At 44.7% G+C, this 26,675-nt stretch overlaps 1 protein-coding gene across 1 annotated transcript in view; it reads right to left on the bottom strand.

The window, feature by feature from the left end:
• ABHD2 (abhydrolase domain containing 2) overlaps nt 1–26,675 on the bottom strand; it is a 109,534-nt gene that overhangs the window by 52,319 nt on the left and 30,540 nt on the right. Inside the window, exon 3 of the mRNA XM_010841021.1 lies at nt 24,659–24,858. Coding sequence (XP_010839323.1) covers nt 24,659–24,852 — 194 coding nt within the window. The 5' untranslated portion in view covers nt 24,853–24,858. The remainder of the gene's footprint in view (nt 1–24,658; nt 24,859–26,675) is intronic.

Genomic DNA, 26,675 nt, shown 5'->3' with positions numbered 1-26,675 from the left:
CCATACATGACCACTGTAAAAACCATAGCCTTGACTAGACGGACATTTGTTGGCAAAGTAATATCTCTGCTTTTTAATATGCTATCTAGGTTGGTCATAACTTTCCTTCCAAGGAGTAAGCGTCTTTTAATTTCATGGCTGCAATCACCATCTGCAGTGATTTTGGAGCCCCCGAAAATAAAGTCTGACACTGTTTCCACTGTTTCCCCATCTATTTCCCATGAAGTGATGGGACCAGATGCCATGATCTTCATTTTCTGAATGTTGAGCTTTCTCAACTCCCTCAACTACGAGTTAAAACAACAAACAGTTTTGTGCCTGCTCTTTTCTGTCTGATCAACTGGCAGAATGTTAGGTTAAATCACGTTTTTCCAATCTGATAATTGAATTTGTTGGAACTTCTCTTTGGTGTTCTAAGTACACATTAAACAAACATAAGAAACTTCTTTGATTTTACATGTTTTTCACAACTGTAACCAACTCCGTCACGTTAGTGAAGTTTTTTTTTTCTGCAGGAGATTCATCTGGAGGGTAATTAATTTGAATACTCACATGGATTATTTCAAGATGGGGCCAGAGTGTTAATAAACTCATACCAAATATCTCCCCAAAGATAGTGAGACCCAGGAGAGGGATGGTAGAGCAAAAGGCTGGAGATACTTCTGGAAAGGTGAGAGGTGTCTGGTTTGGGGAATCATTTTTACCTGCTTTAATTGAGTGAGGATAAATTAATCAAGACAAGGATCACTGGGGCAGGCATGTGTGGGGTGGGGGAGGACACTGGGAGCGAAGATTTGTGGCAGCTCCAGATGTCAGAAAATTGATGTCAGGCCTTTGTGTGTATATGCCTGTGTGTGTGCACAAGCCTGTGTCCACACAGAAGAGAGGGGAAGGGGCAGAGCCCTTTAGAGTTTAGGGGAACATCCTATAGACACTTGTCCTGGATCCTGAACTACCAGAGCCTCTCTTTCACAGACCCTGAACACAGAACTGCAGCTGCTCCTACCGCAGAGCCCTTGGGTCCCCCGTCTTTCTGCATCCAGCCTGGCTGGCCCGAAGCCAGCAGGTCTTCTGTGGTCTCCCCACACTGGACCTCATCCTTTTCTGCTAGGACACAGCCCCCTGGAGGGCCCTTCTTTGCAGGAGGCCGAGACGCGGAGGAGACCCTGCACCACGTGACACCAGTCCTGCTGGGGAGGCGAGGCTGAGGCTGGGAAGGGACCTCATCACTGGCTTTGGAAACCAACATCTTGGGCGTTTTATCTCAAAATGGCACATTCAACTTCCCATAGCCCCATTAATAGGCTCATCAGCAGTATGCTTGGAACGCAGCATTTTCCCCCACTGGAAGCAAATTCCTCTTCACAGCTGTCACACGCTACATTTTTAAAACGGTTGTTGCTCTGTTCCTGAATTACAGGATGGTGCACAGAAAAATTCCAGTGCAGAGAGGGCTGTTTCTGCCTGAAGTGACCAAAAGTGGCTGAAGGAAACAAGAGAGAAGTCGACCTCCGTTCCTGTGCCTGGTTTCTAAATATATACAGGACATTGGCACATCTCTGAACCATTACGTCTCTTGTGCAAGCCATGAAGAAGGAACGTGAGCAGGAAGAAGCGCACGAGTGACGATGGGTGTGCACGTGTGCTCAGTGTCTCCGGCGTGTCCAACTCTCCGTGACCCCGTGGACTGTAGCCCACCAGGTTCCTCTGTTCATGGGATTTTCTAGGCAAGAATACTGGAGTGGGTTGCCATTTCCTCCTCCAGGGACTCTTCCCAGCCCAGGGATCGAACCCGAGTCTCCTGCGTTGCAGATGGATTCTTTACCACTGGGCCACTGGGGAAGCCCATGAGTGACAAAAAAACCACTTAAAAAGAAACCACACATTTTTTTACTCTGAGGAAAAATAAACTCAATTTTAAAGTTCAAAGAAAACCAATTAAAATCCCTCTGAATTGTACTCACATGTTAAATGTCTCTGATCCCATTATCTTCCTGCACATTTAGCTCTGGTCACCAGCCTCTCTCTGTACATAGAAGGGAGGAAGCTCAGCCCTCTCTCCTCATGTATATCTCGACCTGGTTTGGACACTATGCTCTAAGTGGGCTCATAGTTTATCAGGAGGTTTGGGGGTTCCACCGACAAATATCACCTATTAAATAACTAGTCCTGCAAAGACCCAGTCAAATATTAGTTACTTTGCTGGTGGCTCGGGTGGAAAAGAATCTGCCTGCAACGCAGGAGACCTGGGCTCAATCCCTAGGTTGGGAAGATCCCCTAGAGGAGGGCATGGCAACCTATTCCAGTATTCTTTCCTGGAGAATCCCATGGACAGAGAAGCCTGGCGGGCTACAGTCCATGGGGCCGCAAAGAGTTGGACACAACTGAGCAACTAACACTTCCACATTTCTGCTGGGAGACTACATCACAGCTCCTGGAGTCTGGCACCCAAGATGCTAAACTGTTCCCCCACCTCACCTTTCTTATTACTAAAGTGTGGATTTGAAAAAAACTGCCTCTGGGAATTCCCTGGTGATCCAGTGGTTAGGACTCCACACTTTCACTACTGAGGGCCCAGGTTCAATCCCTGGTGGGGGAACTAAGATCACATAACCCATGCGACGTGGCCAAAAGGGAAAAATGAATAAATAGCTCTGGAAAAGCTGCCTCTGCTGACCACACTGGACCTACAGTGACACGCAGCACACGGAACACCTTCATTTTGTCCCTGTCTTCCCCGGTCACCCGTCATCTGTATGAAGGACAGGCACAGAGATAGCAATAGTCTGTTCTTCGCCCAACCTCTTTGTTCACATCTCAGGCCAAGGTCACCTCAAAATCTGCCAGGGCTAGACAGGAGGGACGATAAGAGCTGAAATGTCACATCGTATCTGCTACTATTCCTAGTGTGGGGGGAACTGGAATACCGAAATGTGAGATTCCTAGGTTATCTACATGGAGTGCCCTTTTAAGAGCACTTCAATCAAGAGATTACTGTAAGAATTAAAAGTGTCAGCATTCAACAACAGCATGTATTTTGCCTTTCCTCGACATGCAGAAAATAATTCACAAAATGGCAAACTGCCCTTAGAAGAAGACAGGTTCTTAAACTAGTTAATTAAAAATATGCTTTTTTTTTGTCAGCAATATATATATATCATTGTTACTACCCTACAACACTCAAAATATGGCTCCGTTCTTGTTCCCAGGAAGTTCACAGACATGAGAAGGAGATAATAAGGAAAGTGTATGAAGCTCTTTAGGGCTCAGGAAACAAGAACAAATGAGCTTGCATGGCAAACCTCAGCATCACAGATATGCCAATTCTCCCTAAATTATCTATAAATGTCATAGACACACAGTAAAAATAGCAGGGTTTTTATATTTGGAATTAAACAAGCATTCTAAAGTTCATATGGAAAAAAAGAACCAGCTGTAATAGTCTAGGGAATCATGAAACAGAGGAATATGGCAGGGCACTAGTACCCACCCCTCTGCCCACAGCAAAACGTATTTAAAAGCTACAAATCTGCTAATGATGTGTATTCAGGATTATCAACAGAGTGGAACAGACTGGAAATATGCCTAAATGCATCCAGGAAATTTAGTAGGAGAGGAAGGTGGCATTTCAATAAATGGGGTAAAGATGGCTGTTCAATAAGTGGCTATGGACAAAGGGTAACCATGTAGAAAAAAATTAAGTTGGAGTCACCCTTCATACCATGACAAATTCCAGAGAGACCTGACATTTTAAAATAGGAAATGAAAGAATACAGGTGCCCATAAAAAGATTAGTGAAAGAAAAGGAACTGTTAGTTGCTCAGTCATGTCCGACTCTTTGCAACCCCACGGACTGTAGCCCACCAGGTTCCTCTGTTCATGGCATTTCCCAGGCAAGAATACTGGAGTGGGTTGCTATGCCTTCCTCCAAGGGATCTTCCTGACCCAGGGATCAAACTCAGGTCCCCTGCATTGTAGGCAGATTCCTTATTGTCTGAGCCACCAGGGAAACCCCAAAGAAAGTTTGGCGGTTTTAAAATCATCACAATGGAGAAGATCTTTCAAAGGAAAACAGAAATCCCAGAAGCCAAAAGAAAGATCCAAAGATTTGACTATGCAAATATTAAGGAAAAAAAAAAAACCTGCATGGCAAATACCAGCATGGGCAAAGTCACAAAAACAAATGACAGACTGAGAACAAATATTTGCAACACATACCACAAAGGGCTAATCTCCAGCATACATAAAGGATCCATTACAGAACTAGGTTCCATTACCCAACCCAAAGGTCTCTGGGCTAAAGTAATACAGAGAAAATTAATAGGAAGTTCAAAAATACACTTTAAGTGATATTATAGGAGACAGAGGTGTCCCTTGCCCCCAAAAATAAAAGGATGCATGGTTAGACTACAGAAGGAAAATATTTAACTCTACATTCTAAAAGAGAAGGAAGAAAAAAAAATTTTTTTTTCAAAACAGGAGCCTGTCTAGGAGATTTGATAATTGAAAAAGGTATGATCATCAACTGTCTTCAAGATTGAGCAATTTATACCAAAGGTAACTACAATCACACATTAAGAACTTGTTTCCACTGTTTTGTATTCTATTTGAGGATTTTTTTAATGTTATAAGTACCATTGGTATAACCATTATTTGTATCACCAATAATTTGAAAATAAAAATCTTGCCCAAGTAAAAACTAAACAAAAATCATCTTTTCAGATGATTCTGAAGAAACCAATGACCACTGGACGACTGGGCAGTGGCTACCAATAGAAGGTCAACAGGAAAGGAAATAAAAATAGTTCTTAGATGTAAAAAAAATGCACAGCCTCTTTGACAGGAGGAACACAAATTAAAACACACAGTGAGAAAACACTTTTTTACTCATCAAATTGGCAATACTAATGGAATACTAAGCAGCTGAGACATACATGGAGGAAATTCTTCCTATATTCATACGGAAGCTGTCGGTGGTATTTCATGAAGAAAAACCAAGTATAGAAGCGTATATAGTGTACTATTAGTTGTGCAATAAGAGGAAAAGAAGTGTGTGTGTAACTGTTTTTGCATAAAATATGTCTGGATGAATTGAGCAAGTAGTACTGACATGTATACAGCACATGTGTAAACAGAGAGTTAGAGGGAAGCTGCCGTCTAGCACAGGGAACCCAGCTCGGTGTTTTCCGTGATGACCGAGAGGCATGGGCATCAGGGGTTGGGAAGGAGGCACAAGAGGGAGGGGATACATGAATACTTATGGCTGATCCACATTGTTGTGCAGCAGAAACTATTAATAATACAACATTGTAAAGCAACTACGCTCCAATTAAAAAATAAATTTTAAAAATATATCTGGAAAAACAGTCAAGAAACTGGAAACATCGGTTGAAGGTAACTGGATGATGTCTGTGGGAGTCTCTTCATGTAACCTGTCTTTTAAAAACAAATATAAGCTACCCAGGAGTTAAGGATGTTTATGATATGCATGACTATTATAAATTTACCCTGATGAACCTCAGAGCCTACTGATGGCCAGGGAAACACTGAAGGCCAGAACGAGGTCATGGACGCTCCTGGGTGATGAGAGAACGACTGGGAAATGCAGACACTGCTTCTTGAGCAGAAATGTAAAAGGAAGGAAATGATGCAGCTGCCCTGGAGCTTTCTGTAAGAGGAACGCGGTTCCAAAAAGCTGAAAGAGGCCACTGTTGAGGGCTGTGGTTTAGCCCAGATGAAATGGCAGCTCTTTCCTATGACATGAGAACAGAAAAATATTTCCTCAGCTAGTCAACAACTCCACCCTTGTGAAAACTCACGGCAACTTAGGCACTGAAATTTCATTCTTGCTCACATGACAAGAGAGCATCACAAAACTGTACAGATAAGCATATTCTAGAAAGTTCTGCTAAAGCAAAGCACATGTCTCTTTACACATGAAGGATAGATTCAAAAGACAGTGGCTGGCATCACTGCTTATCCTTATTAGTAGCAAATGAACTACAAACGACTTTCAAAACTGTGGAGGATGAAATGTATACTCACAGTCCCTTCATTTTATTTCATATCAATTTGCAACAGCTAGAAGAAACCAAAAGTTTAAAAACAAATCCATATCCTCACAACCCTTATAGAACAAGAACTATTTCTATTTTTTCATTTCCTTTCTACCTGTATCTGTTTGAAGAGTATTTATATAATTATAATATTGGTCTCTTGATATATAGCTATATAATTTTATTAATATCTTCTGCTTTCTTCACTTAATCCCTGTTTGTACATATAGTTATAATACTAAGTTCTGAATGGCTGCAAACAATTTTAACCTGTTTATTAGCTGTAGTTTAGGGAGCAAACATTTATCTTGCACCTTCTATGGGCACATTTACATAATATAATTTATCCTTCACAGCAACATTTATTATCAGGACCTCTCCTTGTAGTCCAGGAAACAGGGTCCAAAGATACAGTAGGCAGCAGACCTTGCATTTGAACTCCATGTCTCTTAACCTGATACCCCACGTTCTTAACCCTGCATTGTAGTGCTTCTGCTTCCACTGGGGATGCCTTTTAAAAAACTATTTATTTATTTGGCTGCATTGGGTCTTGGTTGCAGTATGGTGGGGGGTCTTTGATCTTCATTGTGGCATGTGGGATCTTTAGCTGTAGCATGTGGGGTCTAGTTCTCTGACCACCGGACAAAGATATCAGACATCACCAGTGTTGCTTTCTCCTGGAGACACTGTTCAAGGACCTCTCTGCCCCCACACCCCTATGAAAGGGCCTTGCTTCCTTCCATCCTGTGAGGCCTCTTGGCCTCTTTCCTGCAGTATGGATGCCATGGCTACCCTGCCTTCATTTACTTCCTTCTTTTGGTGGAGGTCAGCTTCTACTAACAGCTTCTATTAACCTGCTGCTGCTGCTGCAGCTAAGTCGCTTCAGTTGTGTACGACTCTGTGCGACCCCATAGACGGCAGCCCACCAGGCTCCCCCGTCCCTGGGATTCTCCAGGCAAGAACACTGGAGTGGGTTGCCATTTCCTTCTCCAATGCATGAAAGTGAAAAGTGAAAGTGAAGTCACTCAGTCATGTCTGACTCTTAGCAACCCCATGGACTGCAGCCCACCAGGCTCCTCCTCCCATGGGATTTTCCAGGCAAGAGTACTGGAGAGGGGTGCCATTGCCTTCTCCTCTATTAAACTAGTCAATCCTAAAGGAAATCAACCCTGAATATACATTGGAAGGACTGATGCTGAAGCTCCAATACTTTGGCCACCTGATGCGAAGAGTCAACTCATTGGAAAAGACTCTGATGCTGGGAAAGACTGAGGGCAGGAAGAGAAGGGAGCGACAGAGGATGAGATGGTTGGATGGCATCACCGACTCAATGGACATGAGTTTGAGCAAACTCCAGGAGACAGTGGAGGACAGGATAGCTGGCATCTGTAGTCCATGGGGTCGAAAAGAGTTGGATGCAATTTAGAGACTGAACAACAATAGCTTCTACTAGTTTCTTGCAAAAAAGTAAGTTGGGGGGAAAAAAAAACTTTTGAGAGCAACTCACAATATCTGAAAATGACTTAAAAAAAAAATTTATTTGACGGTGCTGGGTCTTAGTTGCAGTGTGTGGGATCTAGTTTCGTGACCAGGGACTGAACCTGGGCCCTTTGCTTTGGCAGCATAGGGTCTTAGCCACAGGATCACCAGGGAAGTCCCTGAAAATGTCTTAATTTTACCTTCACAGTAGGTTTAGTTTGGCAGGTACAGAAGTCTAAGTTAAAAGCCATTTTATTAACACCTCAGGATTTGGAAGCCTCGATCCTCTGTCCTCCAGCTTCTGATCCGCCACTGAGATCTGGTGTCATGCTGATGCCTGGTCCTTACGTGCACTCTGTTTCTTTTGTCGTTGTTCAGTCGCTCAGTCATGTCTGACTCTTTGTGACCCCATGGACTGCAGCATGCCAGGCTGCCCTGTCCTGGCAGGTTGCCCTGCCAACCATCTCATCCTCTGTCGCCCCCTTCTCCTCCTGTCCTCAATCTTTCCCAGCATCAGGGTCTTTTCCAATGAGTCGGCTCTTTGAATCAGGTGGCCAAAGTATCTAATTCTTTACTCTGCAAATTTTGGGGATCTTGCTTTAGTGTCTCAAAATTTTACAAAGAACCTTGATTAGGTCTTTTTCTCTGAGCTAGAATTTCAGAGGCTCTTTCAATTAATAAGAGTTTTTAGGTCCTTCCCTGGTAGCTCAGATGGTAAAGCATCTGCCTACAATGTGGGAGACGTGGGTTCGATCCCTGGGTCAGGAAGATTCCTTGGAGAAGGAAACGGCAACCCACTCCAGTATTCATGCCTGGAAAATCCCATGGATTTTGGGAGCCTGGTGGGCTACAATCCATGGGGTCGCAAAGAGTCGGACACAACTGAGCGAATTCACTTCACTTCACTTCATACTTATAGGATATTGGGATATTTCTTTGATAATTTCTTCCTCTCCACTCTCTCTCGCCTCTTTCTGGAACTACTATTATTTGGATATTAGATTTCTTGGACTGATCCTTTAATCTCTTCCACTTTCCATCTTTTGTCTTCTTATTCTACCTTCTGGAAGAGATCGTCCTTTAATCTTCTAATTCCTTTATCAATCTTCTCCATTTGTGTTCCCAAAGCTCTTCCTGTTCCCTGATGTTGCAATTCTTCCTGCCACAAGGATGTACATTTTCTCTTCCCTCTGAGTTTGCTCATTACAGGTTTTCTCAAGTTTACTTTGGTTCCTTCCCATTGTGTTTCCTCCCTAGCCTTTCATCTGCTTGCTTTATATCTTTGGCTTTCATGTTCAAGGTTTTCTTTGAATGTCCAGGTACTCTTGGTTGTGTCTGCTCCTGTGGCAGGAAAATTGATGCCCAGCTGTTTCCTTAAGCAGGGCCTGTCAATCTGTTGGTTCCAGCTCCTTTGTTAGAGGACCCCCAGATAAAGGTCTTTCGGACTTATCTCTTGGGCAGGTCAGTTTCCCCAGAGGGCAGTCCTCCCAACTCCTTAGGGAACCTAGGCACGGCTGGGACTTTCTGTGGGCAGACTCTATGACCTGGCACCTCACTCCTGCTCTCAGTCGGCCAGTCTCCCAACAGGCAGAGGCAGGGTGCTCACTTGGTTGTGTGGGATAGGAGGAGATTGGGGGACTCTCCCTCAGTCTTTGTGGTTTCAGACATATTTCACACCCCAACCTCAGAGGTGCCTCTAGTTCCTGAGCGTTCAAACCAGCCTGACTCCTGTAGAGTTCCCAGTCTGCAGGCCTGTGCTTCAGCTTTCTCTGCTTCTCTAAGTTAGTGTCCACCACTTGTCTGTCTGCTTTCCACTCATCTGCCCCTATCTCCCCCTCCTAGTCTCTATGTTCTTGAAAATTCATGCCTTTTTTTCCTTTACTGTCATTTTAGTGGGGATTCGAGAAGAGGTGAAGGTAAACATGTGTTCAATCTGCCACTTTTAATCAAGTCTCAGCATTTCTCTTTATTTTATTTTTAAGTATTTATTTGGCTGTGTGGGGTCTTAGTTGTGGCAGGTGGAATAGGTAGGCTCAGTTGCCCTGAGGCATGGGGGATCTTAGTTCCCTGGCCAGGGATGGAACCCACGTCCCATCCATTGAAAGGTAGATTCTTAATCACTGGACCACCAGGGGGTTTAAATGATTTCTTTGTGTTAGATTCATAGCAGTGGAATTAACAATTTTGTTCCTTTATTTGTGATCTGTGTATTCTTATTTTCACTCAGTAAATATTTATGGAGCACCTACTATGTGTTGGACACAATACTGGGCAGTCATGACACATGGCAGAGAGAAAACAATGAGAACTAGGTTGTCAGAGAGACCAGGGTCCAATCTCATTCCTGATAGCTCTGCAACTTTGCTCAAGTCAATTACCTTGTTGAGTTGCACTTACTTATGAGTTAAAAATTGGAGGACAGAGGTAGAGAATAATAACACCCATAGCAATATATGCTTATTGACTTCTTACACATGCTAAACAGACTATAAACTGTTTCACATGCCATTTCTCATACTGAACCTATGAAACAAGTGCTAGTTAACAAATGAGGAAACAGAGACTCAGCAAGGGGAAGTGGCCCAGCCAGGAGGGGAAAGAGCTGGTATGAGAACCCAGGTGGTCTTGCCACAGAGCTGGGCTCCAGAGCTCCATGAGCAATAGCTGTTAACTTCTCCCTCTGCCTGGCACCACAGCACCCACCTTCCTGATCTTGGGGAAGACTTTCATCCAATTTGGCTTTCTCCTCTGGCTTCCTAGGATAAATCTAGTGGCTCAGATGGTAAAGAATGTGCCTGCAATGTGGGAGACCCGGGTCCAATACCTGGATGGGGAAGATCCCCTGGCACAGGAAATGGCCAACCCACTCCAGTATTCATGTTTGGAGAATCCCATGGACAGAGGAGCCTGGTGGGTTGCAGTCCATGGGGTCGAAAAGAGTTGGAGACACTTCTTTTCACTTTTTAGCTTTCACTTGAAAGCTAAAAGTGAAAGCTTAAAAGTGAAAGAGTGACTTTCACTTTTTAGCTTCCTATTTTCCCCCCTTTCTTTCTCAGCTTTGGTTGCCACACTTATTTTTGTTGTTGTTGTTTCTCCTGCAGTTTCTATGAACTGACTTCATTTCTGACCCTACTACTGAAAACTCAGCCTTGCGCTATGCGGTCTGTTCTAAATGGGAAGGAAACCCCAAACAGAGGAGATCCATGTATAGTATAGCTGATTCACTTTGCTGTACACCAGAAACTAACACAACATTGTAAGGCACCTATGTTGTTCAGTCGCTAAATCCTGTACGACTCCTTTGGGACCCCATGGACTATAGCCTGCCAGGCTCCTCTACCCATGGGATTTCCCAGGCAAGCATACTGGAGTGGGTGGCCATTTCCTCCTCCAGGTCAATTCCTGACCCGGGAATTGAACCTGAATCTCCTGCATTGGCACGCAGATTCTTTACTGCTGAGCCACCAAGGAAACCCAGAAGCAACTATACTCCAATTAAAAACAAACAAACAAACAAAAAAACCAACCCCCAAAAAGAAAATTCATCCTCAAAAATCCCTGCTTCTTTCTGGTTAAGCTCCAAGGTCTTTGGTCAGCCCTCACTTTTCCTGACTTTTTGTGGCTTCTGACATGGTCTGCTTCAAAGTCTTCCTTTTCTGGCTTCTATGACACCCAGGGCTCCTGGTTCTCCTCAAGAACTGCCCATCTCTGGTTCGTTCACTGGCTCTTCCTCCCACCCTCACCTGCCACGGCCATCAGTCCTCAGCTCTCTCCCCATCTGCCTTTCTCTCCCCTGTTGATAGCTGCTCTGGACTTTGCATGCCTGGCCTTAAAGTGTTAGTTGCTTAGTAGTGTCCGAGTCTTTACGACCCCGTGGAGTGTAGCCCGCCAAGCTTCTCTGTCCATGGGATTCTCCAGGCAAGAATACTGGAGTGGGTTGCCATTCCCTTCTCCAGGGGATCTTTCCAACCCAGAGATCGGATCCACGTCTCCAGCACTGCGGTGGACTCTTAACCATCTGAACCACTTGGCCTTAAGCTCACACCTAAATTTCGTTGCCCAGGCATGTCCCATAGACTGTCCCAAACTAAACAACTTTCCCCGAGAAAGCAGCTTCCCCATTGGACTCCTTTATTTCTGTCAATGGCTCTATTCTTCTCTCAATTGCTCGGTAATCATGGCATTTTCGGTTACTCAGCCCTTCCCTTCAACCACTCAAGGCTATTCCACTATCTACCAGCACCTATTGATTCTACCTTGAAAGGCCTCCCACCCTTCCCTTTGCTCTCTCCACTAGCGCTCATGGGATCAAGACCAGACTCTTCCTTTCTGGGAATCTGAGACTCCTCTTTCTCCCCTGGTGACCTGGGGCTGTCTGCTGTAATCAGACAGCTCTCCTCACACTGGATCACGGCATAGGGATCCAGCAAGGAGCTTGCCAGGAAGCAGCTATGGAGATGAGGCCAGTGATGGGGCCAAAGCACATTAGCAAACAAAACCCAGGGCACAGAGAACAAAGGGCACAGACAGCAGCAGGTCCAAATGCTACACAAAGAGCATCAAAGAAATGTTTGGGAATTGCAAGACAGATGGTCCAAGTCTAGCCAAATAAAGATCCTGGAACATGGGCAACAGGAGAAGAGAGGCTGTGGGGGCAGGGCAAAGAGTGACAGTGAGAAAACAGGCCAAATCGGTGGCACATCCATCATCTCCTTACGCAGGCAGGCTGGCTGGATGGCCAACAGGACCAAGGAACAAACGTGGGTCAGTGAAAAGCGATGGCCTGGGGATCAAAGGCAGTCTTCTACCGGAAGTACTTGCTTAAATGATGGATTTCGCTAGCTCATGATCATGCCAACTGCTCTGTCTTTTTTCCAAACCAACTCATCTTTCAGGATCCCACAAGACTTCATCCAAGCCAACACAGCACCATCTCCCTCTTCCTCTACACTCCTTAATCACTGATCTGAATTACTCATTCTGACCCTTAATCACCTGGGTTCCTACCAAAACGACCTACAAGTGTCAGAGTGCACTGACTCTGTGCAAAGCAGCGGCCATAGAGAATACAGAAAACGTTAAGACAGCTTCTGCCCTTAAGCCTCTCAGAACACAGCTGAGGGTGAAGAGAGATACACACAGAGAAAGATATCATTTATAGTTCTGCTGATAAGTAGGAGCCAAAGAGACAGAAGAAGAGTAAAGGTTAGAGAATGCTGGAAGAGCTAGAATGTGAGGAGGCCTTGAGAGATGAAGAAGATTTTGATATACAGAGGAGACAGAAATACGAGAAGAAGGATTCTGCGTGTAAGGGAAGGGGTGAGTATGGGCTGCACACACAGAGAACAGACTGGAAGAGCATGTTGTTCTATATTAATTGACTACCTTAAAATATATATATATATATATTTGTCCACTGAGAAGAAGAATTGTCCTTTATGGAAATACTAAGGAAGGAAAAGTCTGCATTGTTATGGCTTGGCAGATTTCAAGTTTAAAAAATTCCCTGGTGGTCCAGTCATTAAGACTCGGCTCTTTCACTGCTGGGTGCTAAGGTCCATCCCTGGTCAGGGAACTAAGATCTCACTTGCCTTGGAGCAACTAAGTCCAGGAGCTGCAACTACTTAAGCCCACGCACCCTAGAGCCCGTGCTCCACAACAGGAGAAGCCCCTGCAACGAGAAGCTGGAGCGCCGCAACTGGAAAGTAGCCCCCGCTCGCCACAACTAGAGAAAGCCTACATAGCAATGAAGACCCAGCGCAGCCAAAAATAAATAAATCAATAAAATGGTTTTTAAAATCTTAAAAAAAAAAAAAAAGGAATTACTGTTCAAGCTTTTGCCATCTGGCTGAAAATGCCAGTGTTGGAGAATTTGGTACCACAGTTCAACAAGAAAGTGGGGTTGGTTGGCAATGGCTTTAGTACCCAGTGGAAAAGATGGAAAACACACAACCTGCCACCTCTCATGGACCTCTCCCTTCCTGGGAGGGATCAACTGCTGACCTCCGGGCGAGGAGGTTTCCCAAATGCTCCGGCTTGCAGACTCTTATTGGCCACGTCACAAGTTAAGCCGTCCAACTTGCACCCACACAGGCTGGGTCCTCACTCTATGATTAGAGACGGCACAGGGTGGAGATTTAGGCTGGTTCACAAGCTGCCAGGAGGGCTGACTCATTTCTGAGGCTCACGGGGCTGCTGTACCACTGGGAGTCACCTTGGGCAGAGGACACGCTCCCAGAAGGACATGGCCCTTGGGGGATGGCGCCGCTCAGTCTGGCAGACCGTGACCTGGGAGTGGTGACAGGGTTGGCATCTTATCCAACCGTTTGAAACATCGATTAGTCAAGGACTACAGTTTTCTGTAGGAGTAAAAGCTTCACTTCCCAGAATTTCACAGAGGGATAAGTTTCCTTAAAAACCTCGGAAGACGCTTACCTTGAATTAATATTATACCATTTAGCAGATTCTGATCCTAAAACCCCGTCCCCCCAACAGACTCCATTTGCACAGAAGGCATCCTCGAGGTGGCTGAAGAGGACTGGGCTTCCAAAATTGGTTGCTTCGCTTGCTGCCGCTTTGGACGAAGATGAAGTAAAACGGCAGTCAGCTTTTTACCCTCCATACCACTGAATGTTGATGAGGGCAGTTAAGAGTTTAGAAACCATATTTATTAACCCTCCAGAGGAGGCGTCCCTGGAGGTGGCTCAGATAGTAAAGAAACTGCCTGCAATTCAGGAGACGACCCTGGTTCGATCCCTGACTTGAACCCTCTAGAACACGTTTTTAATATTTTTAAAAGTCTTTATTGAATTTGTTACAATATTGCTTCTGTTTTAGGTTTTGGTTTTTGGGTCACGAGGCATGCGGCATCTTAGCTCCCCAACCAGGGATCAAATCCGCACCCCTTGCATTGAAAGGTGAAGTCTTAACCACTGGACCACCAGGGAAGTCCCTAGGACACACGTTCAAAATCAAGTTGCTGTCTTAATTATACTTTATTAATAAAGCGTACATAGTATCGAGTGCACTGTCACAGTGAGGGGAGCTGTGCCAGGGAGCTGGCAGAGAAAAGAAATAGTTTGAGATCAAAATTCATAAGCAGTAAATTTACAGGATCAACAGAACAAGAAAAACTGACAAAAGTTGGCTACACTTGGAAATTTTACAGTTTCTAGAAAATGAAGCCTGGTCATGCTCCTAGATGTTGGACCTGTTTTCAGTCAACTACATATTGAGAAGGACCACAAAAGTGGATCTAATCCCAGGCAAATCCTATAAAGGAAATTAGGTTTAAAGTAGTTTAAATAAAATTAAGGCTGACTGATGGACAAAGATTGACCCTGGAGCCCTGGGAAAAGTTGAAAGAGACGGTGACTTGGCAATGCAGCCAGCCCTGCACAAAGCGGAGGCCCACCGGCCCATCCAGATGTGCTGGCTCTGACACCGTGGGATAGAATCAGCTGTAGCACATGCTTCTTTTCCCTTTTTGAAGGCATGGTAGAGGCCCGAAGGGTAAACTCAAGCATGATCAACAGGGGAATAGGCTGGTAATACATTCTTAGAAACTGAAAACTTCTGCTTTACGGAGTGCATGGCACATAGATGTTCCTCCCATCTGAACCAAATCAAAAGAGTTTCACATATTCTAGATTCTGAACCTTTTAGAGCTTTCAGTAATTCCTCCACGAAAGCAGAGTCTCTAACAAGAGGCTACAACCTGTCCCAAGGCTAGAGGAAGGCGGACGAATCTCTCCACGGTCTCACAGTTTTCTCGTCTTAAGTCAATACAAGAGGCCTCAGAGGCGGCAGCACTTTCCTCCTGGTCTCTTGGATAACTGAGCTGCTAGGGCAGAGACAGTACAGATGGGCAACATCCAAGGGTTAAATTACAGCTGACCACTGGCGAACTAAACACTTACTCCTAATGGCACCCACTTACGAAAACCTCACCATCTGATCCCAGAAGACAGTGAGAAACAGATAGTGACCGATGCATCCCTGTTTATCTGGTACTTTCCCAGGTTTTAGTGGGAAAGTTCCATACTCTGGGAACCCTATTAAGCCCCAGGAAAATCGGGATGTTTGGTCAGCCTAGTGACAGGACAGTAACCCAGCTTTAGCAATTCAACTTTCTCACCTTGACAGTTTGGGTTTGGGCCACTGTCATCAAAAACACAAGCCATTTAAAAATGAAGGCCCCTGAAAAGGTGACCTCATGGGAGCTAACCACCAATCATCAGTCTCATGCTTTCTGAGTCTTTCATCTTTCAAGGACTCTCTTGCAATGTAAGTTTCTCAACAAATGTGTTCTGAAGGTCTGGTGCGTACATAATAAACCCATTAGAGTGCTCCAGATCCACTTATCAATTGTTAATGGTTTACCACAAGCATCTAAGGAAATATTTGCACAGTTCTTAAATGGGTAAAATCAGGTCAATAGAATTAAGGCTCCTGGCAATTAGGAGATTATCCTATAAAAAGGACAAAGCTTGAGTGTGCAGCCAAGAAGGAAAGGATCTAAATCTGATTTGGAATGTCTCTGTGAACAAGAAGGAATTAAGAATTTAAGCCCAAGATAATGAAATTCTTTTCAACTTTAACTCACTATAAATAAGCCGTGCTGGCTCCGGAATTTCTACCCAGGAGGGGCCCAGGGGTGGCAGTGTGACCGGAAGGGAACGCGTGGAGCTGCTTTTGCACGGTTTCCTTTAAGACTGAGAAACACCAATTGTTCACAAACAAGATTCTTGTCCTAGCTTCCCCTGTGACACCACCACTAAGAAGACACAGTAAAATAAAAAGGAGGCAAGGCAGGAAATGGAAAGGGGAGTAGGAATTTACATATTGAGCCCTTTGCTCTTTAGATCTGGAAAATAATTTCATATATTGCAACATGAGACCGATCTGAATTAGTGCTTTTCTGTTGAGTACTTCTAATTTTTTAATATGTCCTGGGTATACTAGGATACACACACACACACACACACACACACACACACACACAGATATATATACATGTGTGAATGGCTTCCTTCGTGGTTCAGTGGTAAAGAATCCATCTGACGATGCAGGAGATGCAGGTTCAATCCCTAGGTTGGGAAGATCCCCTGGAGTGGGAAATGGCAACCCACTCCAATTCTTGCCTGGAGAATCCCATGGATGGCTACAGTCCACATGGTCGAAAAAGAGTTGGACATGAGTTAGCGACTAAACAACAGCAACAACATGGTATTTTTATATATAGAAAAAGGCTTTTATTTGGGATAAATAAAAGAAAAGTGAATATTACTGATAGAAAGGGAGTATGAATGCCTGTATAGAAAGGGAACTGATATTGTGTCTGAGAAGAAATAATTAAGCACAGGTATGTAGAAACCAATAACATTTTTTGTTTCTGTTTTCTGGCCATACCACGTGTCATATGGGATCTCAGTTCCTAGACAAGGGATGCAACCCATGCCCTGCAGGAAGAACAGAGTCCTAACTACTGGACTGCCAGGAAAGTCCCTCAAAATTTTTTTTTCACAATGAAATGGTTTTAAAATAAATGATCTTTTGAAAATACCTCCAACAACAGAGTCTCAGAGAAGTAAATCTTTCGATGTTCATTAACCCAGGCTAATGAATGACCACTGGCAGGAAACTAAAGATAGGGACTAATTACGATGAGAACAACATTTCCATGGGATTCTTGTTTGGAGTCTACTCTCGTGAATGAGGAGATAAATAGAAAAAAAAAAAAAAAACACACAGAAGACGAACCCACTACGATCCATGGAAAGGTCACAGGGTTTCTGCTGTTGTTTGATGAGTGTCTGAAGCAGCTTCAAAGAGGAAGTGCTCAGAAAGGGCACCATTGGCAGAAATGAGTCAGCTACTATTTTTGGCTTGGTGCTGAAATGGGTGTGATCCTCTACTCCAAGTTTCAGGTGTCTCTCAAACCCATGGAGAATAATAAAATCCAGAGCTTATTAATACAGGCAGCAGTGGGTTACAGAAGGAAGCTATTACCTTTTTTGCCTCTGGGGAAGAAAGGACCCACAAGCATATGGTTGATGATTTGATCTCACTGTGTCCCTTCACTAGACTGTGTAGGGCTTCACAGATGTCTCTTGCATCTAATAAAAACACCTCGGTCATCTGTTTTTAGGCTTGCCTTTTAGCTAAGCGCTCCATCACATTCCTCTTAAAAGCCTTCATCTTCAGCTCTACCACGATCCATACTGACGAGCCCACTAATGAGTGAAAAAGTAGACGCCTGGCTTCTCACAGGGAATGTATGCATTTTAATAACAGCTTCCAGAGACAGGGCACCTGCTTCCTGTCTTCACTTTCTAAACCAGGGCTGGTGATGGGAACTACAAGGGGAGGGTGGAGGCTGCAAACTGCCTTTCTGGATATACCTGGGTTTGCCCTGACTTAAGACCAAACACGGAGAAGGCAATGGCAACCCACTCCAGTACTCTTGCCTGGAAAATCCTATGGACGGAGGAGCCTGGTAGGCTGCAGTCCATGGGGTCACGAAGAGTTGGACACTTACTGAGCGATTTCACTTTCACTTTTCACTTTCATGCATTGGAGAAGGAAATTGGTAACCCACTCCAGTGTTCTTGCCTGGAGAATCCCAGGGACGGCAGAGCCTGGTGGGCTGCCGTCTATGGGTCGCACAGAGTCGGATGTGACTGAAGCGACTTAGCAGCAGCAGCAAGACCAACCAACCAATCCATCCTCTTTCAGAGACAGCACAGTGACTTCCTAATAAGCAAAACTTGGTCAGAGCTGAGAAAGTGTTAGTCACTTAGTCGTGCCCAACTCTTTGCAACCCCATGAACTGCAGCCCACCAGGTTCCTCTGTCCAGGGGATTTTCCAGGCTAGGATACTAGAGTGGGTTGCCATTTCCTTCTCCTGGGGATCTTCCCAACCCAGGGATTGAACCTGGGTCTCCTGCACTGCAGGCAGATTCTTTACTGACTGAACTACGAGGGAAGCCCTAAGCTCAGAGCTGAAGGTACACCTGATTCCCTGAAGTGCCCCTGAGCAGCACTGATTGCTTAAGCTGGAGTGGGAAACCAAACCAAACCAAAATGGGAACATCCCTCAACTACACCTGTCTATGGAAAACAAGTGGCAGAAGAGCATTACACTTAAGACTTAGAATGGCTTGGAATCCTGTTCTGTCTGGTCAAGACTATGGATCCTGATTTGGGGTACATATACTCCACTGGTGAAGAAAAGAGACAGGTACAAACCTCTATAGAATAAGACTGTTGTTGTTTATCACTAAGTCATGTCCAACCCATTGCCCATTTCTTTTTTGACCCCATGGACTGTAGCCTGCCAGCCTCCTCTGTCCGTGGGATTCTCCAGGCAAGAATACTGGAGTGGGTTGCCATTCCCTTCTCCAGGGGATTTTCCCCTACCCAGGGATCAAACTCACATCTCCTGCATTGGCAGGCAGATTCTTTCCCACTGAGCCACCAGGGAAGCCCTGCAGAAAACGATGAAATATGTTAAATGGACACAGAAGCTATATGCTGGGGAAACTCGGACAGGAAGAAGGAAGAGGGGGCTCATTCTGACTGAAGAGGAGCTGAGGGTAGTCAGGCAAAGTTTCTCAGAATAGAAGCTATTTAAGTTTTTTCTTTTTTTATGACATACTCAAAAAAGAAAAACCTATTTATTTGGTTGCACTAGTTCTTAGTTGTAGCGTGTGGGATCTAGTTCCCCAAACAGGGAATTTGGCCCCCTGAATTTGGAGCTCAGAGTCTTAGCCACTGGACCACCAGCAAAGTTATGCTAGTTAAGTTTTTCTTGCAGGGTGAGGAGGCTTCTTGGTGGAGAGAGAGAAGAGATTTGGGGGAGCCAGGGATGAGTGCCTAAGGGGCAGGCACTTAATGGGCAATGCAAAATGCCATGGGTGGTGAGGCTGGGATAGGCTAGGGTCACAGTGTTGCACTCTGGGTGCTGGCCTGCTTAAAGAACCCAACTCAAGTGGCATAGTGACAAAGTGGGTCAGAGGCAAGAGGTGACTTGGGACATTCCTGTAAAGCACAGGGGAGTGGCAGTTACACAGGTGAATATATATGCAAAAGGCCCTGAGCTGTATACTTAGGGTTTGTGTATTTTACTATATGTAAATGACAGCTCAACAAAGTCCTTAAAAAAACAAAAGTCCAAGGGGTCCAGTGTCCCCTTGTCCTAGAGCAAAGGGAGTGAGAACGGTTAGGAGTGGGCAGACACACAAGAAAACCCTTCTCTTTGGGTTCCGCTCCTTACCTGGTCACTAGGGCTCCCAACCCAGGGTCCTTCTAAGAAAGTCTTTCAGTGCTTGTGACAATGCAGTGGTCCTAGACTCAGAGGATGATAGTGCTGAAAGGGCACCGCGGGAGAACGGCCAGTTTCATTTTATTCATTTATTTTTACTTAATTTATCTTCTTGGCTTAACTAACAGAAATTATTTCTCACAATTTTAGATGATGAAAGACCAGGATCAAGGTGTCAGCCAATCTGCTTCCTGGTGAGCACGCCTTTCCTGGCTTGTGGAAGGCCACATTCTTGCTGTGTCTGTATATGGTACAGACAGCACTGATGCTCTTCCTTTTCTTATAAGGGCACTAATCCTATCATAAAGGTCCCACCCATATGACCTTATCTAGACCATATAATCTCCTAGAGACCCCACCTCCAAATATCATCATATAAGGAGTTAGGTCCTCAATACATGAATTTTGGGGGGACACAATTCAGTCCATAGCACAACTCATTTTCCAAGCCACACTGGGATGCTTCAATTTGAGTTAGGATGGGAGAAGGGGTAAGAAACACAGCTAGAATGATGGGGTCAATCGGCCCTGTTTTTTCTCATGCATTACAATTAAAGAACTACCATCAGAAACATTCAGCCTTTTCTTCACAGCTTAAAACTAGAGATATACGTAAAGCAGAACTCTATAATATTCATCTCTTCACACCCTCTGTGACTTCTAGTCGTTGAGTCATTCACCCCAACAAAAAGCTGCGGCCTTAGAAGTCTATGTAGTGTGTGCCACATGTATAAATTAAAAAAAAAAAAAAATTGATGCTTTCTTGGAGAGTACTTTCTGGTCATAGCTTCATGATGAGAAGGAGCTTTGTAAGACTGCTTCATTTCACACACGAGGAAACCAAGGGCCAGAGGGCCTGTCACGTGGTCCAGGGGTCCACCTTGTTTAGAAGAAGACCTCAGTTTGCATCCTAATCCACATTTCAGATCAAGGCTTTTTCTCTGCACCACTGCTGCCAACAGCCATTAGGAAATTTGAATAGTTGACAGAATTCTGAAGCTGCTAAAAATCAAATGTTAGAAGATATGTAGCAGTGTGGATGAGTGTCCATGGCATACTGTTTTGTTTTTTGTTTGTTTTTAAATTTTTTGGCCACACCATGCGGCCTATGGAATCTAAGTTCTCCTGCCGGGGATCGAACCCTCAGCTCCTGTGTTAGAAGGGTAGATTCTTAACCAGTGGACTGCCAGGGAAGTCCCCATGGTATGCTAAGTGTTAAAGCAGGTTACCAAATGCTACATATGCCCCTGATTTTGTTGGAGGAAATGATCTGCAGCAGCAAAAACCCTGCAGGAGTGATGACCAACAAAGTGATGTGTATCCCCAAGGAGGAGACTCACACATGATTTCTGTGTTTCACCTTATTCTCCGTTTAAAAAAAAAAATGAACATGCATTAAATTTTTTATTTGAGGAAAAAATGGAGATCTGTATCATCATCTAAATTTTCTCATAATCCTGATTTGAGCTTTTTAGTCTGCCTGTTTCACTGAAATCGAACATGTTTTGAGAAAAAAAATTGAATCACTAGGTAAATATTGACCTGTTGCTAAGTGAACAAGAGACGTATCACCTGACCTTAGAAAAGTTTTTCTCGAGACATTGAAAAATTCATTTCTGATGTATCTTTGGCTAGGTGATCTCAAGACAGACTTAAAAACTGACTTTAATGCTGAAAAGAGGGGGAAAAAAATCCCTGTTCTCCTAACATGTTTTCACTGTTCACCTTTCACCGACTTTTTTTTTTTTTCCTACACCAGAACATCAAAAGGCTATGTCCGTGATTTTGCACGTAAGTCATAATTAACTGGCTGCTTTCCGTCAGGGTTACTGAATAACCCCATCAGCTTGTTTTAAATCAGTTAAGTGAAATTTTTAGCCGAGACAGTTGTTTGTAAAGGCCGTAGACAGGCTTCCTGTAGGAAAAAAAATCTTCAAAGTCCCGGGAGAAGCACTTTTACCCCTAACAGATAAGCTTCCTGAGCTTGGCTTCAAACACACGGAAGGCTGTTGCCAGAAAGGCCACACAGAGAAAAAACATCAAGGCCACCGGCTTCCGACAGTGATTAAAATAGCGAGAGGGTCATGCAGGAATCAGAAGGCCACTCCAGGGCTAGCCCAGCTAGAGACTTTTGTCTCGGACTGGCCCCTTACTGCTCTCTGCCTCCCATCCCTCGCCTGCACCCTGAGAAAGGTCACTGTTCCCCCTCCCTGTGGACAAGAAAGGAGCCAGCTGTGGGGTCACAGACTTGGGTCCAGGCTCCCCCTCTACTACTCCTCATCTCCCCATCCTTAAAATGCGAGGAAAACAAATCCAACCTTGAAGTTACATAGGTTCATCGAGAAAGTGTACAGGAAGAAGAAAAAGCAAAGAGAAATTGTTGGATGTATGTCTCCAGGCTGTTTTTCAAAGAAACTGAGAAACCAGGTTAGGAAAAACCCTGCCAAAAATCAGTTAAAAAAAAAAAAAATGCTTTGAACAATTAGTGTGAAATCAAACCTAGGAGACTCAAGAGACTCGGGTTTGATCCCTGGCTTGAGAAGATCCCCTGGAGTAGAAAATGGCTACCCACTCCAGTGTTCTTGCCTCATGGACAGAGGAGCCTGGTGGGCTAGAGTCCATGGGGTTGCAAAAGCGTCAGACAAGACTGAGCGACTGACTAACTGAAACCTTACATGATGTTTTCCAAACAGCCTAGAGGGGAGAAGCTTTCCCAGGGCTTTCTCTAATTACTCAGGAACTGATGCTGGCTGGAACTTTGTACTCATCTGCCTATAATCTCGTAGGGCTTTTAAAACCTTGGTTTTTCAAAAGCTCTCTACAAACAGAGACCCAGGAACTGGATCCAGCTGCATCCCACCCCAACTGAAAGTAGGGGATGCAAATGTTCCTTGCCAGTTCAGATGAGTGAATTATCTAAATTAAACATGGAAGAAAAATGCCGGATGATTTTGAAAACACACCAACGCTGTGCACACTCCTCAGAGAGCAGAGTTTCCACGGCAAACACTGCTTACTAAAACACCATGCCCTTGATCATAGCTGTGGAGGCCACTATGACGTAGAATCCCCTCAGCAGGGGCGGGTCCAAGTTCACCGCGATTTATATTGTATATGGCAGTTCACAGGTATTAGGCAATATAACTGAGCTATAAGTCTCTTTCAGCTTGATTACAACTTTTTAGGGTCACGACATTATAACTAACAAGCCAACTGTACACAGACACCCAAAATACCCATAGCCCACAGCTCTTTACCCGTGGCTGTGGAAATGAGCTAGACAACCAAAGAGGACAAAGCAAGAGCCCAGACTCTCAGGTGTCTCTGCTGCCCATCTGTTCTTCGAAGAGAATCATTCAGGGACTTCCCTGGTGGTCCAGTGGCTAAGACTCCGTGCTCCCAATACAGAGGGCCCAGGTTTGATTCCTGGTCAGGGAACTAGATTCCACATGCCTCAATGAAGATCCTGTCAAATATGTCTGCTGGAAACAGCATGTGTGGTGTGGAACACAGATTCTGTCTCTTTCACAACTACTGTTTTACTTCTGTCAGAAGCTGTGCTCACCCCTGTCACCTCCAGAACACAGAGCTGGGGCTTCTGCAGGGAAATCTGGTTCACCTGGAATGAAAAGACGCTTACTCCTTGGAAGGAAAGTTATGACCAACCTAGACAGCATAATAAAAAGCACAGACATTACTTTGTCAATAAAGGTCCATCCAGTCAAGGCTAAGGTTTTTCCAGTGGTCATGTATGGATGTGAGAGTTGGACTATAAAGAAAGCTGAGTGCTGAAGAATTGATGCTTTTGATCTGTGGTGTTGGAGAAGACTCTTGAGAGTCCCTTGGACTGCAAGGAGATCCAACCAGTCCATCCTAAAGGAGATCAGTCCTGGGTGTTCATTGGAAGGACTGACGCTAAAGCTGAAACTCCAATACTTTGGCCACCTGATGCGAAGAGCTGACTCATTTGAAAAGACCCTGATGTTGGGAAAGATTGAGAGCAGGAGGAGAAGGGGATGACAGAGGATGAGATGGTTGGATGACATCACTGACTCAATGGACATGGGTTTGGGTGGACTCTGGGAGTTGGTGATGGACAGGGAGGCCTGGAGGGCTGCAATTCATGGGGTCTCAAAGAGTCGTACACGACTGAGTGACTGAACTGAACTGAACTAGAATGAAAACCTTCTCTTAGAGTGGATTCTCTTAGCTAATGTATATTTTTCCAGGTACCCAAGAAACCTATGCTTTTTTTTGCTCATTAATTATTTGGGGTCAGGAAAACTTCCATCTTAGAACTGGCCTCAGGTGGTAAAGAATCTGCCTGTAATGCAGGAGACCCGGGTTCGATCTCTGGGTTGGGAAGATCCCCTGAGGAAGGAAGAGGCAGCACACTGCAGCATTCTTGCCTGGAAAATCCCACAGAGGACCCTAGTGGGCTACAGCCAATGGGGTTACACAGAATTGGAAACAACTGAGTCCGCACACATGCAAAATACTGTCCAAGTTTTCTGCATCTACCTAAAAACAACAACAGTTTTCTGCAAAGTCCTTGACATGGTTGATGACACCACACTGTGGAAGAAGGGATGACTTTGGGCAACAAAGATCTGAGTCCGTCCCCTACCCGCCAGGATTCAAGTGCCAGACTCCTACAGAGATGGTGGCTATTTTAACATCAGTGACACTATTTTACATAGATGCCTTGAGGACCCATGGTGAAAAGGTTCTTCTTTGAACAGTGTAATGACAGACAGATCAGCAATCAGGTGTACAGGTGGGTTTGACGTCTACTCACTCTTTGGTCAGGAGAGGACAAGACTTGAGTAGGAAGCGTGAGAGCCCCGAGTCCTGGAAGTAGAGGTCGGGCGGAGCTGTGGGGCTCTTCAGGTTCAAACACCGGACGATCACGTACAGCACGGCAGCCACCGCGGCCAGCTTCACCCCGTCAAATACGGCCGGGAGCTCGGAGGTCTCCATCATGGCATTCATCTTGATCTGGGGAGCAGGGGTACAGGTGGGTTTAGAAGCATGTGTAGAGGGAAGAGCCCACCGCACAGAGACAAAGCCAGTGGGAATGGTGACGATCCAGAAGGGCCCACAGAACCCACCTTGACTAATTCCTATTGGTGCCCTTACAGCCGCCAATGAACTCGCAACAACCCAGGTCACAAAAATCCTGAGCACTGATAAACTGGGCTGGGTGTTGGCTTTCAAACTGTGGTGCTGAAGAAGATTCTTGAGAGTCCCATGGACTATAAGGAAATCAAACCAGTCAATCCTAAAGGAAATCAATCCTGAATGTTCACTGGAAGGACTGATGCTAAAGCTGAAGCTCCAATCCTTTGGCCGACTCATTGAAAAAGACCCTGATGCTGGGAAAGATTGAGGGCAGGAGGAGAAGGGGGTGACAGAGGATGAAATGGTTGGATGGTGTCACAGACTCAATGGACATGAGTTTGAGCAAACTCTGGGAGATAGTGAAGGATAGGGAAGCCTGGGTTCTGCAGTCCATGGGGTCACAAAGAGTCAGGCACAACTTAGCAACTGAACAACAACAAATGAGCATTTATTTCTAAGATGAGCAAACTGGAAAATGCGGAGAATAGCGTCCTGCTGAGAGCAGGAGAGGACTTCCTGGTGGCCCAATGGTTAAGAATCTACCTTCCAACATAGGCCTAGATCTGATAGATAGAGTGCCTGATGGACTATGGAATGAGGTTTGTGACACTGTACAGGAGACAGGGATCAAGACCATTCCCATAGAAAAGAAATGCAAAAAAACAAAATGGCTGTCTGGGGAGGCCTTACAAATAGCTGTGAAAAGAAGAGAAGAGAAAAGCAAAGGAGAAAAGGAAAGATATAAACATCTGAATGCAGAGTTCCAAAGAATAGCAAGAAGAGATAAGAAAGCCTTCTTCAGCAATCAATGCAAAGAAATAGAGGAAAACAACAGAATGGGAAAGACTAGGGATCTCTTCAAGAAAATCAGAGATACCAAAGGAACATTTCATGCAAAGATGAGCTCCATAAAGGACAGAAATGGTATGGACCTAACAGAAGCAGAAGATATTAAGAAGAGATGGCAAGAATACACAGAAGAACTGTACAAAAATTATCTTCATGACCCAGATAATCACGATGGTGTGATCACTGACCTAGAGCCAGACATCCTGGAATGTGAAGTCAAGTGGGCTTTAGAAAGCATCACTATGAACAAAGCTAGTGGAGGTGATAGAATTCCAGTTGAGCTATTCCAAATCCTGAAAGATGATGCTGTGAAAGTGCTGCACTCAATATGCCAGCAAATTTAGAAAACAGCAGTGGCCACAGGACTGGAAAAGGTCAGTTTTCATTCCAATCCCAAAGAAAGGCAATGCCGAAGAATGCTCAAACTACTGCACAATTGCACTCATCTCACATGCTAGTAAAATAATGCTCAAAATTCTCCAAGCCAGGCTTCAGCAATATGTATACTGTGAACTTCCTGATGTTCAAGCTGGTTTTAGAAAAGGCAGAGGAACCAGAGATCAAATTGCCAACATCCGCTGGATCATGGAAAAAGCAAGAGAGTTCCAGAAAGACATCTATTTCTGCTTTATTGACTATGCCAAAGCCTTTGGCTGTGTGGATCACAATAAACTGTGGAAAATTCTTCAAGAGATGGGAATACCAGACCACCTGATCTGCCTCTTGAGAAATTTGTATGCAGGTCAGGAAGCAACAGTTAGAACTGGACATGGAACAACAGACTGGTTCCAAATAGGAAAAGGAGTTCGTCAAGGCTGTATATTGTCACCCTGTTTATTTAATTT

This window comes from Bison bison, unplaced genomic scaffold (assembly GCF_000754665.1).
Source record: "Bison bison bison isolate TAMUID 2011002044 unplaced genomic scaffold, Bison_UMD1.0 scf7180017864155, whole genome shotgun sequence".
Lineage (NCBI taxonomy): Eukaryota > Metazoa > Chordata > Mammalia > Artiodactyla > Bovidae > Bison > Bison bison.
This window is presented reverse-complemented; position numbering and strand designations above follow the sequence as displayed.